The sequence below is a fragment of the Brienomyrus brachyistius genome, chromosome 4 (assembly GCF_023856365.1).
Source record: "Brienomyrus brachyistius isolate T26 chromosome 4, BBRACH_0.4, whole genome shotgun sequence".
In the NCBI taxonomy this organism is placed as follows: domain Eukaryota; kingdom Metazoa; phylum Chordata; class Actinopteri; order Osteoglossiformes; family Mormyridae; genus Brienomyrus; species Brienomyrus brachyistius.
Window position 1 is genome coordinate 21851401 of NC_064536.1, and position 17311 is coordinate 21868711.

The 17311-nt window shown below is 45.5% G+C and overlaps 1 protein-coding gene across 3 annotated transcripts in view; it reads left to right on the plus strand.

The window, feature by feature from the left end:
* Positions 1-16442, plus strand: part of dnajb6b (DnaJ heat shock protein family (Hsp40) member B6b) — a 31891-nt gene extending 15449 nt beyond the window's left edge. For 2 of the 3 annotated variants that reach the window (XM_049010780.1, XM_049010782.1), the window contains exons 3-10: positions 223-332; positions 1889-1951; positions 2183-2284; positions 5170-5322; positions 5862-6030; positions 6279-6349; positions 13670-13828; positions 14654-16442. In XM_049010780.1, the coding sequence (XP_048866737.1) occupies positions 223-332; positions 1889-1951; positions 2183-2284; positions 5170-5322; positions 5862-6030; positions 6279-6349; positions 13670-13828; positions 14654-14751 (925 nt within the window). In that variant the 3' untranslated portion in view covers positions 14752-16442. Of the gene's footprint in view, positions 1-222; positions 333-1888; positions 1952-2182; positions 2285-5169; positions 5323-5861; positions 6031-6278; positions 7101-13669; positions 13829-14653 lie in introns of those variants that run through there. The other variant, XM_049010783.1, reaches the window with a different exon arrangement.
* Positions 16443-17311: the final 869 nt, after the last annotated feature.

Consider the following 17311-nt stretch of genomic DNA (forward strand, 5'->3'; position numbering starts at 1 on the left):
GGCTGATCAAAATGGTCCTTGAATAATATTTGTCCTAACCTTCAGGTGCCATGATCCAACTGGCAAAGAAATGCACTGTTGAGCTGTTTTGATCTTGGATACTCATTAATAACTATACAGATGTACTGTTATATTATGTTTAGGGTTATTGCTCAAGTTTGAAATGCTGTCTGACCGCCGTGATTTATACTGACCTTCATGTGTTTGTGTGTGTGTGTACAGGTATAGAAAACTGGCATTAAAGTGGCACCCAGACAAAAACCCTGAAAACAAGGAGGAAGCAGAGCGGAAATTTAAAGAGCTTTCTGAGGCTTATGAAGTCCTGTCAGACGGTGAGATCTCTAAGTAAAAGCCAAAGGTTTTTGGCTGTGATGAGTGTGGGTTGCACTGTGGCTGCTCCACCAGTGCGTAGCGGTGCATTCTGGGAGCCTCTCAACAAATGTTGCCCTTTGTCCGCATGGTAACTGGTCGTGCTTATGAATTTCAGGTGTATTCGGCGCAATGGTGCAGGTGTATGGTGTTAAATCAGACTCGCCACAACCTAAATTTGAATGTGCCAGCCTGAACTTCATTACCTCAATGCCCAAACCTGAATTAGAATGTCTATCTGAATTCATTACCCAAACTTGAATTTATGTTGCCTATGTGGTAATAAAAAAATCATGTAAAATTCAGCTCTTGAATTCGGGTTGTCAGATTCAGGTTGGGAACGGGGTCAGACCAGAGCTCTCAAACTGCACTTCTTTCACATAGCCTCCCCCTGACCTTATGTTGCCGTCCCTTTGATCCATAATGGCTGTCTGCTCTGTGGGTTGCTGCCACTCAAGCGGCCGTCTTTTTCCTGTTTGGATTTTTCCCTTCGAATTCGGACTCTGCCTCAGCTTGTCTTATCATGTCTCTGAGCTGCTGTAAGAGCGCTCACAATGTTGCCCTGCGGCAAGCCTTTTTGATCTTTAACGATCCTTCTCGATTTTCACTATCGCCGCTGTGGTCGACATTTGCTGTACATCATCACAAATGTCCCCAATTGGACTCGAACTGTAAAAACAGGCTTGTCATGGAAAATGAAACATTTTTCTTTTAACATTTTTTAGGCTTTTCTATTTTGCCTGTGTCTGAGCACTATCAGCAGTAGGAATGAAGCACGTCACTATCTGATGAAATTAATAGTGTGGAATGTACGGTTTCCTGTGGCGTTCCCACACACTCTGGAGTTTAGACCTCCTCTCAAAGACACTGAGGTTCACCATTAAGTTGACTGGATTGCAGCTTGTATTAAAAAGCTTTAATATCTTAGTAGCCTGTTTATAACAATGATTATCTGCTATTATACTGTCAGTCACTTAAAAAAACACTGTACAGGAGATCAGTGGGGCTGAGTTACAAAAACATGTGGATAGGGTGGTGGAATCAGTTTAAGGAGAGAACTTCACAGGTTGGAGATTATACTGACAGAAGGTGTCCTGTGTGCCGAATGTTCCTTTGGGCCATGTCAATTAAAAGTTGGCGTAATCAAGAAGGATCATCTGTGCTGTTTGGTGTTTCTTTGCAGAAACACAGAAGATACTACTTAACTGAAAGAAATCGAATAGATAATTTCTGGAGAAGGGTTGGGATGCTCTCAGTCAGCCTGATACCCCCGAAGGTGCTGTCAGACTTGCCACAATAGGTGAATCAGTGTGCTGTTTTGAGCCACTGGCCTTGGGTTGCAGCTAGGGTGGGTTTCAGCAGTTGAGATGCTAACTAGTGTGCTAACGAGTAAGCTGCAGGCAAAGCAGTGATTGTTTCCTTGAGAAGCTCTTGTTCCTAACTGTGCTTCTGAACATGGTCATAATTCTCCTGTTTTCTCTCCTGTGTCTCGCTGTCCTGCACCCACTTTGTCTGCCAGCCAACAAGAGAAACCTATATGACACCTACGGCAAAGAAGGCTTATCTGGAAATGGTGGCGGAGGTAGGTGCTTGGCTGGGTTGGCACTGCTCCTCAATCCTAGAGAATTTGGTAATCCAGCAGTCTAACTCACCAGAACCAGTTTTGTGAATATCATGCTCCTCAATACATTTCTGTAATAAAGAAGAATCATAGACTGTTTTTTATAGCTCTTTTAAAGTTTTGGGTTTGCCTCTCCCTCTGTGCAGTAACATGTTGACTTGCGCCCCCCCCCCCCCCCCAACCCCACTTAAGGACATTATGGTGACCCATTCAGTGGAGGATTCACTTTCCGAAACCCGGAAGATGTCTTCAGGGAGTTTTTTGGCGGACGAGACCCATTCGCCAACTTCTTCGGTGAGTCTCTGAGTGTTGACTGTACTAAACATTAAACTTTACGTGGCAGTAATGCACAGCTTCTGTAAGGGATTTATGCTGAGAAAGATATAGTGAGACTGGGAGGCGTTCCTCAAAATGACACTGCATCAGGTTTCATTGTTGGCTTTTAGCCCTCTGATGATGTGGTGCTGGTTAGTTAGTGCTCAGCATGGTTTTACTTACTGGAAATGGCACTTTCGTGTGAAGCAGGTTGTACAGCGGCCAGCCGGGGGATTGCAATGTGGAATACGATGCCTCACTTCAACCCTTGGTTTTTCCATTCACGCACGTTTATTTTTAGGCATTCACAGTAGTGTCACGTCCCGTGTGCTGTGTTGCGACAATTGTCTATGTTCAGGTTGGTTTGCTTGGTCAGTTTCAGGTCTGTAAAGTTTGCGCTGGTGACGGTTTCAGTGTCAGGCCAGTGAAGCTCTGAATTGTCTGTCTTTATCACCAAGAATTTTTAAGATGAGAGAGGAGATAGGAAGCATCCAGCCTATTCTATCTGTTTCTGCTGTCTTCATAACATCATTCAGTGACTCCGTTTCATCATGGCAGTAATACTGTAGGAATGCCAGGACTAGCTGAAATATCTTAGCAGGTGTTTGAGGCGCGTTATTTCCTCTGGACCTCCAGGTGTTGTAGCCTTATTACCGGTACTTATTACAGGTGTTGTAGCCATTTGTTGTTTGTTCCTTTTATTTGTTTGTAGCTTTTCATCAGTGTAGACCCAGGATAATAGAGTAAGGTTGTGTTTTGTGTGGCTAATAAATACCATTAGCTTGTTAGCAAAATTCTAAAAATGGAGGGATAGAGAAAAATAGAGAATTCTAGAAACAAAAATCTGTCGCTTTCAGACTACTGATTTTTGGTAATTATTGTTTCTTTAAATGTAAGTCTTTGTGAAATGTGCCACTGGTGCCCTGTTCTCAGTTGAAGAATGGCATCTGTTCAGCATGTGTGTACACACAAACACGCGCATCTCTAAATAAGGAGACCTTTTGAAGCACACGGCCCGTTAGCCAGTGCCAATGCTAGTGGCTGCATCATTCCTGTGGAATGTGATGGAAATAGCCTCCGTGGAAACAGCCAGGGGAGGCAGCATTGATGCCACAACCCAGCAGTGGTCCTGCAGATGTGGCCTGCTGACCTTTGCGGCCGTCGGGTCAGCATGACAGCCCCAGAACACGATGTCTGAGCCCCTGTTAAATTACAAATCGAAGCGAACTACTTTGCCTGTAGGCAGGCATGTAAGCATTGCTATCTCACAGCAAGTGAGTCTGAAAGCTGACTTGGGATGCAGTCAGACTCCCCTTCTAGAGGTGCCTCTATAATTATACCATGTGTAGGTTACAGCAGCTGCTCACCTCTCTGTCCTGTCTATGGTCACAAGGTTGTGATGGTGTCTCAGTGTTGCCTTGGTTACTTTCACATGCTTGTCATGACACTTATGATTGGTAGTCACTTGCCTTGTCACACCCACTGCTTGTGCAATTCCTTGATGTGTTAAACAGGAGTATCTTCAAATCGCACAGTCCTAGGTAATTTAGGACCATAAGTGTACATGGGATGCAAGATATTTTGTGTACTTGGACTAAAGGTCACAGTGACTTAATTGGACTAATTAGTGGAACCAATTCCCGGAACTGCTATAAATAGATGGGATGTCTATAGAAGTGGGGCATTCTGGAATATGATGGGTTCTTGGTGTGTCGTTGACTGGGGATGAAGGAATGTGCGGTGTGTCGAACCTGGAAGTAACCAGCCGGCCGCTTAAAGCCCTAGACAGTCCCTGCTGTTGTATTTGAGAACTTATCTGACCTAAACTTAACCGGTAGAATAACTGGCTAAGATGGCAAAAGGTAATCTGGTAGGTGAGTGCTTGCCCATTTCTCTATGCTGCTGGTATGAAAACTATGGGGTCTGGTGCAGTCTGGAGGCACCGGTGACGTGTTCTGCGCTGGCCTAGATTGTGGCTTGATTAGAAGGGGCTTTAAATGGAAACTGGCACAAGGCATCAGGAAGGGTGGGGGTCATGTGTCTGTTTCCAGAGGAGAAGCCCGGAGAAAGAGCTTCAGAGGCAGCCTTGAAGAGCTTGGCCTTTGGCTTCAGTCAGTGGTGTTTTTGTCGTCACAGTTCAAGCCCTTGCTGGCATATTAGTGCTTGGAAGTATGAGATTCTCAGTGAAACGGTATGAATGATGGGTCGCTCACTTGTTTTACTTCCTAGAGGTTCTGCTTGACACAGCATGTGTGATTTCATCCAAACTGGATTGTCAGTCTTCAGGGGGGCAAACTGGTGAGCCAAGGGCAGCTGACAACAATAGGAAAGCATTTATTTATCATTGCCATATGTTGGGTGGCCCCAAACAATATGGAGCAGTTACCTCATTCCTGATCATTCATCCGTCAGAGTGCTCTCTGACTGCTGAGGGTAGGTGGGGAAATTCCCCTTTGTTGTCCATCAGTTAGTTGATCATCATCATTTCCGTAACCATCTTTATTGGTCATAGAGGCCTGCTAGCTAATAAAGAAAAAAGGAGCAATTAAATTCTGGTTTACTAGTGCCAATTTGTTTTGTCCGAGCTTGCACAGTCATTCACTAGACTGAGGTTAAGAAGTTACCGTAAGGATTCAGCAAGGGGCACCCCATGTACACAAACAAGGCATGGCTACTGTCTCAGCAGCTGAAAAAAGATGTACCTGGCTGTACAGATATCCGACCCTAAATTGGTATTCATTTCTGTGGCAGAGTAACCACTGTGAGGTTTATGAAGGTCTAAGATGATGCCGAAGTTCCCAGCAGTCTGTGCTTGACCATCACGCTCGTGTTCCCCTTCCCTCCCCCGTGTGCTCGCTGCATAGGCGACGACCCGTTCGACCCCTTTGGTGACTTCTTCGGCACAGGGCGTAGTCGGCACCGCGGTGTGAGCCGGAGCCGCACGACTGGCAGCCCCTTCTTCCAGGGCTTTGGAGGTTTCCCCGCCTTCGGTGCCGGGTTCTCTTCGTTTGACTCAGGTGAGGCGCCGCCGCTGGTGACCGCTGTGCTAGGAGGGGCCGCTTTGCGTTCATCCGAATGCACCGGAGGACATGCTCTAATGGAAATCTATGACTGCTTGAGTGTGGAATTTTAATCACCTAGGAGCAGGCTGTTACCCATCATTGTGTTAAGGGATTAATGCATAGCTTCGCTTTTTTGGGTCACTTCATCTGTAAATTTACTGTGCTGGCCTTTCTGTACAAATGTTTCTGTAAACCGGCAGTGTTCCGATGTTTACTTTGGTATCTGGGTGCCGCTGGTCTCCGGATGAAGTCGCGTGTCGGTGCTGCTGGACGTCGGTGATGACGTTGGCCAGCCAGGCGTTGTGGGGAGTGTTGACCCGTCAGCATCATCCCGCTGGTGGTTTAACATGCAACTGCTGGTCCACCACTGATGTGCGAATGTTCATAGGGCCATTGCTTGTGATTGGGAGTGGATGCTGACGCAAGTGCTGATAGGTCGGCACTGTTTCACTTTGGGCCAATGGCTGCGGACTGCCTCTTCCTCCCCCACACAGGTTTCTCCTCCTTTGGCCAGCTGGGGAGCGGGGGCTTCACCTCTTTCTCCTCCTCGTCGTTTGGCGGCGGCGGCGGCGGCGGCGGCGGCGGCGGCGGCGGCATGGGGAACTTCCGCCAGGTGTCTACCTCCACCAAATTCATCAATGGCAGAAAAATCACAACAAAAAGGTACTGGATGGGCCCCACTGTCTGCCCAGTGGGGCGGTCGATTCAACATTGGCAGGAACTTAATACCAGTATTATTTGTAATTGACTTGCTTAATATTTCGTAAACTGGCCTTGCTGCTCGGAAGTCCATTCCTGCTTTAAGCCGGTCTGTTCTGGCACCGTGACTTGACCTCATGACCCCAGTTCAGCGTGCACCGCCCCCTGAAGTAACCGTGCCGGTGTCCTCTCCGCTTGAATCCCTGCCGCAGGATCGTCGAGAATGGCCAGGAGCGCGTGGAGGTGGAAGAGGACGGCCAGCTGAAATCCCTGACCGTCAACGGTAAGGAGCAACTCCTGCGACTGGAACACAAGTGAGGCGGCGGCGAGGCGTGCGCGGAGCACTCCGGACGGGCGCTCAGGCGTGCGAGCACGCGCTCCCCATGTCTCCCCGCACGATAGCGGCCCGCAAGCCCGGAGTACCTTTCCAAAAAGACGCGCCTCCATCCTGGCCGAACCGTCCTCTGCAGAAGGCAGCTGCTGAAAATCACTCTATTCCAGGTCGTGTTCTTGTTTCGTTTCGTTTGGGACCATCGTGTGACTAGAAGCAGAGTGTTTGAGTCTGCGGTTTCCGTGCTCCTCCCCGCCCCCCCCTTCTGTGCACACATTGCTGTGTTGCTCTTAAACACCTATAGGCACTTGCAGCCTTCAGCAATCTGTCACATCCCAGTAAAGCATGACTGCTTCCTCATACTGACTGTTCATGTAGAGACCTAAACCCCCGCGTAATAATCAACCCCTCCCTGTTTCCAGCTTTCTAACCTTTCCTCATCTTTTGTACATCCATATAGATTAAATTATATTATATACTATTTCTTTTGTATTTTCTTTGTGTATTTTTTTTTTAATGCAATGCTTTTCCCCCCATTGCTGCATTGTTGCTAAATAGCTGTTTATATTAATGTTGTGGAATAACAAAACTTAAGAAGTAAGAATGAGGGAAGAACACCCAGGGGGGGGGTTTTGTGTACTTTGTTAAATGCATTTGGAACCAATAAATTGAGCATCCAGCCATTTTGGGGATGATGCAGTGGGGGGTGTGTGTGTGTGATTTTAACCTTTGCAGTCTCCCTCTCACCTGGGCTGCTACCCCCTGACGTCCGCTTGCTTGTCACCTCCTCACACATGGGTCGCTCTGCATATCTAAAAACATGCCTTTTACTTTCACTTTGTCACTACACTGGTCTGCAATGCACCTAATTTTCCTTTAATCCACTAAACCGGTTAATGACAAACCAGCCCAATCAATGTTTGGGGTTCAAAACGTGGTTCTATAGCCTTTAATGATTGTTTCAAAATGTTTGTTTGCAGCTTAAATGATTTGTGGGACAGTACTTGTGAATCGAGTGACTGACGGATAAAGGTGACTTGAACCACTTTGGGGAAGGCAGTGCATGGATTAATCTGTCACTGCCTAATGCTGCGATTCAGCTATAATCTAGTTTCCTGTTGACCATCTCCTCCTCACTTGGGACCACTATGATGTGTGTACCTACCAAAAGGGTAATTGGCCCTGGGGTATTTTTGGATATTTTCTGAATCCAGTTTGCAGAAAAAGAGACTTTTGTTGAGTAATCGATATATACAGGATTCACTTCAAAATGCCGTCGATTTTGTATTCGTTAATTTTAAGGTAAGTTTCACAAGAAATCCTACTGTACGGGTATACGTTACTTCATTTACAGATGATAATCCTATACCGCCTCCAGCAGGTAATGTATGTGTAGCCTAAAATGTCTCCTCGGTGTACTTGAGACACCCAAGGAACTTTTATATGTAATAATGATCTATCACATAAAAGGCATACAGCTGCACACAGTAAGACGTCATCTTTATTTTAATATAGCTGTCGAGCGTAAACTATTAACTGGCACCAGTAGAAGGTCTGCACGGTTAGCGTGATGGATACGTTAATTTTACGCAGTTTATACAGGATCACTTGTGAAAAATCGGGTTCGAACCTAACATTTTGACCGTAGGTGCACACACAATGCTGAGGTCTGGCAATGCAGAAAGCTGTCAAATGTTGTTTTCTAGGGCCGAAAGTGTGGCGCGTAGAATACCGCATATAGGGCGAATTTTCGATCTGCGTTATTCATGACGCGTATATGATTTGGCAAGTCTCCCCGCCAGCGTGGACGTTGAGACGTGTCTCCGAGACATCTTAAGACGTAGCTTTAAGTAATTTGAAACTGGGGAAACATTTTGTTTAAAACGGCAGCTTGCATTTATGGGGATTATGAAAGCTGGAACGTAGGCAGAATTTTTATTTTTCTGAATCTGTTCAGCTACATTTAAAGCAACAGTATTATCGCCACAAATGTTTACTGTAATGATCTGTTCTTGGACGTGTCCAAAAGTGTATATACAGTAAAAAATTTCGCTGGCATGCATCAGTGCAGGTAAGTTTTCCAAACGATGCCGCCCGGATCTAATTGTGATACAATGGCTCCACCTGCTGGTCATATAGAACTTTTGTATTTCGTGTTGAATAAAATTCCGGACATATCAGATGGCTTTAGTACGCTTAGGGGGGAGAAGGAGTAATACATCTTTAGCTTGAATCTTAAATCCAACCCCAATTATTCTTATCAAATTTTCTGTGTTCATGTGTGTATTTGTTTCAAATTTGCATAAAACAGTAGTAATTCTGCAATTAAGTTTGCTGCCGTTGCAATAAGTACCACTAGGGGGCTTCACCGTCAACTTGCATGCTTCTTGTTCGCACTTCCGTCAACTAACTACTGTGACAGCAATTAGTAAGTGGCCCTTGTCCACTAATTTGTGTTTCACATAATTCGGACTAACCAGTCTAGCCTTTGGAGCGTTTTTTTGGTGATCCGCTCATTCTGTGATAGATTAAATATTGTGAAAGTAATTTAGAAGATGCAATTAAGTCAGACTTCTTAAATCAGAATACTTTCTATAATTCTAATAGCCCCAACAGAATATTTCATAAAAACGTTCAAAACTATCATTCAGTCTATGAAATAAAGTGTGAAAAGTGGGACAGCTACACGATAATGTTAGGAGATGGAGTGGAAGAAAACTCCCCATTTGTTTCATACTGAAAGCAATATATTTGATAAGACTGGCATGCTGTTATATAGCCTCACACCTGCAAGGTTGTATATGGGGAGTGTGCCTGCTCTCCCCGCCTTCATGTGAGGGTCAACAGGTTTGTACTGCAATACAAATAATGTGAGCAGGTGAAGAGGTCCCTCTAAAATGGCCATGCTGTATGGGTGTGCGTACGTGTCCTGCACCGTGTGAGTGCGCGTACGTGTCCTGCACCGTGTGAGTGCGCGTGCGTGTCCTGCACCGTGTGAGTGCGCGTGCGTGTCCTGCACCGTGTGAGTGCGCGTAAGTGTCCAGGGATGGACTGGCTTGTCCTGCATGGTGTCCGCTGTCTCGTGTTCTTGCCAGGGATACCACTAGAGACACTGGGCCCCCAACCCCCATGGTACCCCTACTTCTTGGGATAGATTCAGGTTTTCACAAGCACACGCTGATGAAATTTTTACCGAAGATGGTTGGGACAACATATGAATGAGGGCTAGAAGGAGAAAAGGAACTGAAAAGAGTGTCAAAAGTTCATCAAGTTATTTTCGTTCCTAAGCACTTGAGATTCTGATGAGAGCCTCACAGGTTTTCCATTTCCTAGCAAATCCTGGAGTGTTCTCCTGCGGGAGCCGCCCTCCCGCCACCGTCGTCAGCCAGTGGGCGCCGAGAGGCACTCCAAAGCCGTCCCCGGCGACACTTCAGTCTGGGCTTCCAGGTGCCATTCCTGAGCCGTGGCATGTAGGCAGCTGACAGATCAGAGATCAGTCGATGCGGCCGCCAACGCACCCTCCCTGGGGAAATACGCGCATATTTTTGGGTGTGACTTTGGGGGCTTACCTTGTTTCCCATGTGGTTATGCTGCCTCCCTGCTTCCTCCCCTGCAGTCCCATTAGCACGGCCTGTTAGCCAATAATATTACTGTAAATACCCACACCCCTCCCATGCAGTCCCATTAGTATGTCCCGTTAGCCAATAATGTTACCGTAAATACCCACACCCCTCACATGCAGTCCCATTAGCACGGCCTGTTAGCCAATAATATTACTGTAAATACCCACACCCCTCCCATGCAGTCCTATTAGCACGGCCCGTTAGCCAATAATGTTACTGTAAATACCCACACCCCTCACATGCCCCACAACAACCATGATCACCCCCTCAGCATACCCCAAGCCCTCTCCCCGGAAACTTGGAGGGACTGAGCATTACTGATTGGAGACGGTGATTGTCTGATTGGCAAGAATACTGCTAATATCTTTCTGGGGCCTGTATCACAAAGCTGGAGTTTAGCTGGACTTGTGACCCCCCCCCCCCCAAGTCTGTGACAGAGTTGTGACTGTGATAATTGTTTTCACATTTTTAATACTCTGGAAATCATCTCACAGCTCCCCACTTTGGAAGCCCCTCATGAAAGATAAGGCCTATTTAAACTGGCCCGCCTAAAATACAGCAAGTTTTCTAGCTAACCAACAAATCTTACATCTTGAGTTACTACTACTGCTAATAAATAAATAGCTAAAGCAGCTATATTATTTTACTGATGTCTACACATCATATTCCTTTTCCTTAATTTCTAAGTTAAGTGACTAGCAAACTGCAGGGCCCCCTGGGACTTGAACCTGAAACATTCTGGTTTGGGCCATGTCCTTAGCCCCAGCTATACTCTCCACTACTAGAGCACCACTGAGTTCCAGGTGAAAGAGGGGTGATTGATCCTCATCACATCATTCTATCACTTTATTCACGTGTAGCGTTAAGATAATTCAAAACTGTTAATAGGTTCTTTCCTTTTCTTAAATATAAAATTGGGAAAGGTCAACTGTTTAGCGCTTAGCGGAGCACATTTTCTAAGGTAACCTGGCGAGTGCATGTAAGTTTCCGGAGTTCAATGTGAGGCACAAATGACTCCCTGTTTATCTGAAGCTATGGGGCAATTCTGAAAACAGCCACACTGGCACAAGCGGCACGATGTGAATCAGAATGCCCAGCATGTCCATCTCAAGATGTAACAAAAATGCCACTATTACAGTTTTTCCTGATAGTTCTGGATTACTGTTGTCACGGTGTTGGCACGTAGCAATTACTTTTACTTAAATTTAGTGGATCCAACCCAGTGGGTAATTCGTAACGTCCATCAAGGCTATTATCGGTCTTCCCAACTTTCACATCTGGGGCTGTTCTGGCCTCTGTGACACCCTCCACCTCTGCTGGCAGGCTGAGGTCTGGTAATGAATATGTCGCAGGACTTGAAGGACAGTGGCCCCTCCCAGCCTGTGACCCTGGTGGCCAAGTCTGGCTGTCAATCAAAAAACGTCGTCTCGGCAACTTAAGGCCAAATAAATCACGGAGAACCGCTTGGGGGCAGTCCCTGATTTGGTCCCGGGCGTTGAAAAGGAAAAAGAATAATAATAATAACAATAATAATAATGATAACAACAACAATAGCCATATAATTACATTTTTGTGCCTTTTGTTTGGAGTAATTAAATTATATTGATCAGGCCGCAGCTCGTGCTAGGGGTTTCCCTTGAGGAATTACATGTAATAAATGACAACATAAACAAATATCGATCAACCGAGACTGGGCTGAACAACAGCGCACACACGTGACAAGCAATTAATTAATCTCGCCACGCAGTCGAAGGTTATTGTTTAAATAAAATATAATTTTCCAAGCCGTAGATTTCAAGTTTAACCAAGGGTCACGATGCGGATGCACCACTTCCACCTTCCCCAAAACGGTTTCCCTCATCTTGGAACCTAATTAAGATGCTTTTGTTTCATGGGGGGGGGGGGGGGGGGTGGGGGGGTAGTAGTCGATTTGCTTTGTTTTTCCTCCTTGCGGGGACAAAATGAGTCAGCCGAGTTCACTTCCAGCTTCATTACTAAACACGCAGTACCCTCCCCAGAGCGCCGTCTGATTAGAAAAGAAAACGTCATCCGAACGTTCGACGAACGTTGTCGTTATGTGTTCAAGTTCAAGACACAATTCTACCGCAGAAGTGCGCCCGGGCACTGATGTCCTCTACCTGCTGACACCCCCTGTAGGTATGAGGTCAAAAGCTCCTAAGTGGTCCTACCACTGGCCGCGTGGGCACTTTACATTTCCCCTTTAATTACACGACACAATAGCGATGTAATCTGTCTGTAATCTCGCAGCATAATCACCTCCCCTTTCTGCCTCCGCTAATTCAATATAAATGTAAATTACGAATGCAGGGCAATAAAAGAAATCTCGTTGTTTTTTATTTACATGACTATCCAACACAAACCGCGCTGTATGAAACGCAAATGGCAAATAAATGCCAGGCATGGAAAGAGGTGGCTGGAGGGAATGTTTTAACTTTGATCAAATTTGTCTTTGGCAATTTGTTCTGGTGCTCTAATTGTTTTCGTACTTTTTAGACCGAATACAGGAAGAAAAAAGAAGAAGAAGAAATTATGTCTTAATAGGGGCTATTTCGACTGAAAAATATTTAAACTTCAGTGTTGAACAGCTATATAAATATAAACAAAGAGAATATATCACACATCAGTCTTTATTATTTCCGTGAAAAAATGCATCTATGAAAAGTGGCATCACTAAATTGTCCCCGACTGCCTGATTGTGTGTGGGAGTTTGAGTATATGTGTCACCTGTGATGGACTGGCATCCCGTCCAGGGTGTCCCCCTGCCTCGTGTCTTATGATGGACTGACTTCCCATGCAAGGTGTCCCCCTGCCTCGTGCCCTGTGATGGACTAGCATCCCATCCATGGTGTCCCCCTGCCTCATGCCCTGTGATGGACTAGCATCCCATCCAGGGTGTCCCCCTGCCTCATGGTCTGTGATGGACTGGCATCCCGTCCAGGGTGTCCCCCTGCCTCATGCCCTGTGATGGACTAGCATCCCATCCAGGGTGTCCCACCTGCCTCGTGTCTTATGCTGGACTGGCATCCCGTCCAGGGTGTCCCCCTGCCTCGTGTCTTATGATGGACTGACTTCCCATGCAAGGTGTCCCCCTGCCTTATGCCCTGTGATGGACTGGCATCCCATCCAGGGTGTCCCACCTGCCTCGTGTCTTATGCTGGACTGGCATCCCGTCCAGGGTGTCCCACCTGCCTCGTGTCTTATGCTGGACTGGCATCCCGTCCAGGGTGTCCCCCTGCCTCATGCCCTGTGATGGACTGACATCCCGTCCAGAGTGTCCCCCTGCCTCATGCCCTGTGATGGACTGGCATCCAGTCCAGGGTGTCCTCCTGCCTCATGCCCTGTGATGGACTGGCATCCCGTCCAGAGTGTCCACTGCCTCGTGTCCTTTGCGTCATCGAATAGACTCCACACGATCCTGTAATGTACAACATTTTAAGATGGATGATTTAACTTCTGTGATTTATTCTTACATTTATATTTACATTTTTTACTTATGAAGTCTCACTTCTAAAATAAACATCGTAGGTTTTTCTGAAGTCATCCTGAGTGCCACTCTTGAAGTAACTGCCCAGGCTGGGCAATTTTGCTTCAACCAAGCAGCCCTGTCAGTTATCCATCTCCCACCCAGGTGTAGCTGACCAAGAGGCCCTGGAGGTGGAGCACCAACACAGAAGGCAGAACCTACTCCCCAGTGCCCCCTCTGTCCCCCGCTACCTGAGGTCTGCGCCACAGGGAGGCCCAGAGGAAGAGGAAGACCGTGGCTCCCCCAGCCTGGGCCAGGCCAGAGGTGGGCCCCTCAGACCAGCCTTCACTCCTGGGGCCGTGTTTTGGGGGGTCCTCGGCTGTACCTTGGATATATAAGGATGTCAAAGTTAAAATCTTTACAGCTTCCTTAGACACTGCGTCCCATTTTCTCCCATTTTCCAGATCATTCAGGCTGAGGCTTTTGACTGCAATTATACAATTCAGCTTTAAGCATGGCACCACACATATACAAAAGAAACTCAGCTTTCCTGCCTCAATGCACCTTCTGTATACTGATTGACGTGACTGCATGGTCTAGCATTTCTATTTCTACATTCATACTTTGACATTGACCAGAATAAGCAGTACGAAGAAGGACAATTGGATGGATAATAGGCATTTACTAAGAACATCAAATCGCTTTTTGTGCTGGTGGGGGGAATCATCTTTGGTGGGGGTAGAGTGCGCCTCACTAACACCTTGGAAATTGAAGGTTCACAATCCATAAAACAAGCCTGAGATATGTATGATAGCTACATGTAGGTAATGCTACATTGTATGACAGTTACATGTAAAGAATGAATTGCTCTTTATATCTGGGCTTAGTCATCACCTCTACCGCTCCCCCCCCCTCATTGTGTAGTGGAAGCAATTAGCTCAAGCAAATAGGCAGACATTAGACCAGTCCAGCCAAGATGAATCACCCGGTTGTAGGCTATTGAGTGCACCAGAGACTAAGTACTTTGAGCCATAGGTTTCTGTAGATTATTCGTAAGTGATGTTTGAGAGAGAAGTTCACTGCAGCCTGGCTGGGCGACTCTTTCCGTGTATAAATAGTGCATTCAACCAGTTATGTGTCTCTACTCAGGTCACACGGACACTAAGCGGAGAAAATCATGGCTGAGGGAAGAAGGCAAGAAGAAGAAGGCGCCGAAGCTGGTCCACCGGATAGGCACCTGGTTTTAAGAATGTGTCACCTGCAAGTCGAGGGGGGAGGGGGGCGTTAACCAAAGCCCAGTGTCACCGTTTTTAGGATCTGTTGCCTTGCTGAGACATCGCTTTACTCTCTTAACTTAAAGTGCAGTTTTGCCATAAGAAAGTCAGTAGCATATGCTTCCCCATTGGGTCCACAGCAATGTCCACTAGTTGCAGAAATGCCAAATCTGTCCCACCATGTCCAAGTCAGTCATCAGTTCTGATGGACCTGGTCAGTGGCACTACAGCTTGACATCCCTGAGGAGAGCTTAAAAAGGGTTGCCAGCTTTGGTCAGCGGGCTGGAATGGGATTTTAATTTCGAGACTAGTCTGCACACGCAATTTCATGTATCTAACAGGTTTATTACCTTGTAAATAGTCTGTAGGGTGTGCAAACTACCCCAGTCTTTTTGATGTAGCTAATTTCAGGTTTATAATGGAATGATATAGATTTGCCGTAAGATTTTTTGTGTGTGAGCATGAGAATCTGAAAGTGTGTCACCCCTGATGTGTGACAGTTGACCACCCTGGCAGCTCAGAATGCACAAATTGACTCTGCTTGCATGGATGAAACTACAGGACAGTAGGACACAAAAACATCCAGTTGTTGTTGACTTTGTCCCTTTTTTTTTGGAAAAATGGCACCATTGTCGGCCTGTGACTCCACCTCCTTTCAGCCTCCATCCTCACACCATCCATAAAGTCAAAATTCCTCAGGGTGTGGAGCTCATTAGTGACTCTATTGTGACAAATTACCATTTTATGGAATTTCCCACAATGCACTAGATAGAGGGAAATGGATTCTGGGATAACTGTTGTAAATTTGATTTGGTGTAGAAGCTGGTACAAGGTAGGCAGCAGGCCCGTATGCACAAAGAAAATATAGGGGGTTGGGCAATCCTACCGATAGACCCCTTTCCCCTTTCGGTAGATTTTGCCAACCAGGGTGGTGTTCAAACTTGTTATTTTAATACCTGGTTATGTGCTGGTAGGCAGACAGGTAGTTACCGGTAATTCAGGACGAGGGAAAGACAAAGATTGGCATTTCTCACGATTCAACATGCATTTAGGTCGAGAGTCTCCGAGTTGTTCTGTAGCATCCATGGGTGAATGCAATCTGTGTGTGAAACGGCTTCATTATAAAAGTCATTAGGTCTAAAGGCACCTCTGGCGTGACAATATGCATTGTAAGGTTGGCCTCAGCTTCCCAGCAGACTTGCGACTGTACTTAATAAATCGGCATGATTGCGCTAAATATCATGCTGAAACACCGGAAACCAGTCTATAACAAACCCAAATTTAGGCAATTTTCTGCGCTGGATAAAATATGGATGTTTGTTCGTACCCTAGAGAGCTTCGAGTACCGCGCGGTGATTTTCCTCTCTTGACTTTTTAATGCAGAATTGCTTCCTTCGGCCTCTTTAGTGCGAAAGCGTTCACATTTTTTTAAAATACTTGCATGCATAATATATTCAGAATCTCTCCTGCTTTTCATTAAAACTCACACAGCGCGAACAGGTGGTATAAACTTAATACCCTTTCACAACCATTGTAACGTGGTTTACTGTTGTGATGATAATTTGTTGTATGAGAACATATATTATCTGTACGAATCGTAGATAAATGTGAATACAGTCGTTTTCTATATAAAAGGTGCCAATAAAGCTAAAATTAGAATAAAATGCGTTGTTTGTTTTCCTTACTTAGTATAGCTAAATTAAATCATGTGTAGTCGGATCTCAAACGCGGAATTAAAGCCGATTTAATTGGCATATTTCCCATTTATTCAGATCTGACTTCTGAAACAATTTACATGTAATTAACGAGTAATACAATCAAACAAAGTAGACTTTTGTTTTTAATTTTGCATAGCTGAAATGAGGCGAAATGCCAAATTAATTCTATTTTGCCCGCACACCTTGATAAAGTTTCGAGAAGATCGAGCACCCCAAGCGTATGTAGCTTAAAACTGTGACATTTCCCATTTATTTCAAAACGGTACGTTGTATAATTCATACAGTTTGAAACGTGTACGAGAGCCGCACTGTAATTTGACTCGAGGTTTCTGGGTGCAGGTCTCGGAGGGTTTAATTAAACGAGCCCATTTGAGAACGTCGGATAAACTCAAGATCTTGGTAGCCACTTATGCGTTTTACTCTTTGCGGTTAAAACTCATATTTCCACATTATATAATGAAGATGTAGTATAGCTATTGGGCCCTGAACCTCCATCGCAAGAACGAAGCAATGAAGCATAAAGACGAAGCCCCCGGAACCTCATACAAGAGTAGAGGACATGTATCTTCCAACATTCTTTCTTATACGCTTTTTATTTATTTATTTATTTATTTATTTATTTATTTATTTACTTATTGTGTTAGACGACCGTAAAACGGTCAAACCAACAAAAGTAGCATATCTTAATTTAAAAAATTATATGAACGTTGCACGTAGAAAATCTGTTATTTGAAGAGGACATTGGTTATTTAATTCATTTATTTTTTTGTCGTGTTCAGATACACCTTTATCAGCTTTTACGGGGCAACTGTTTC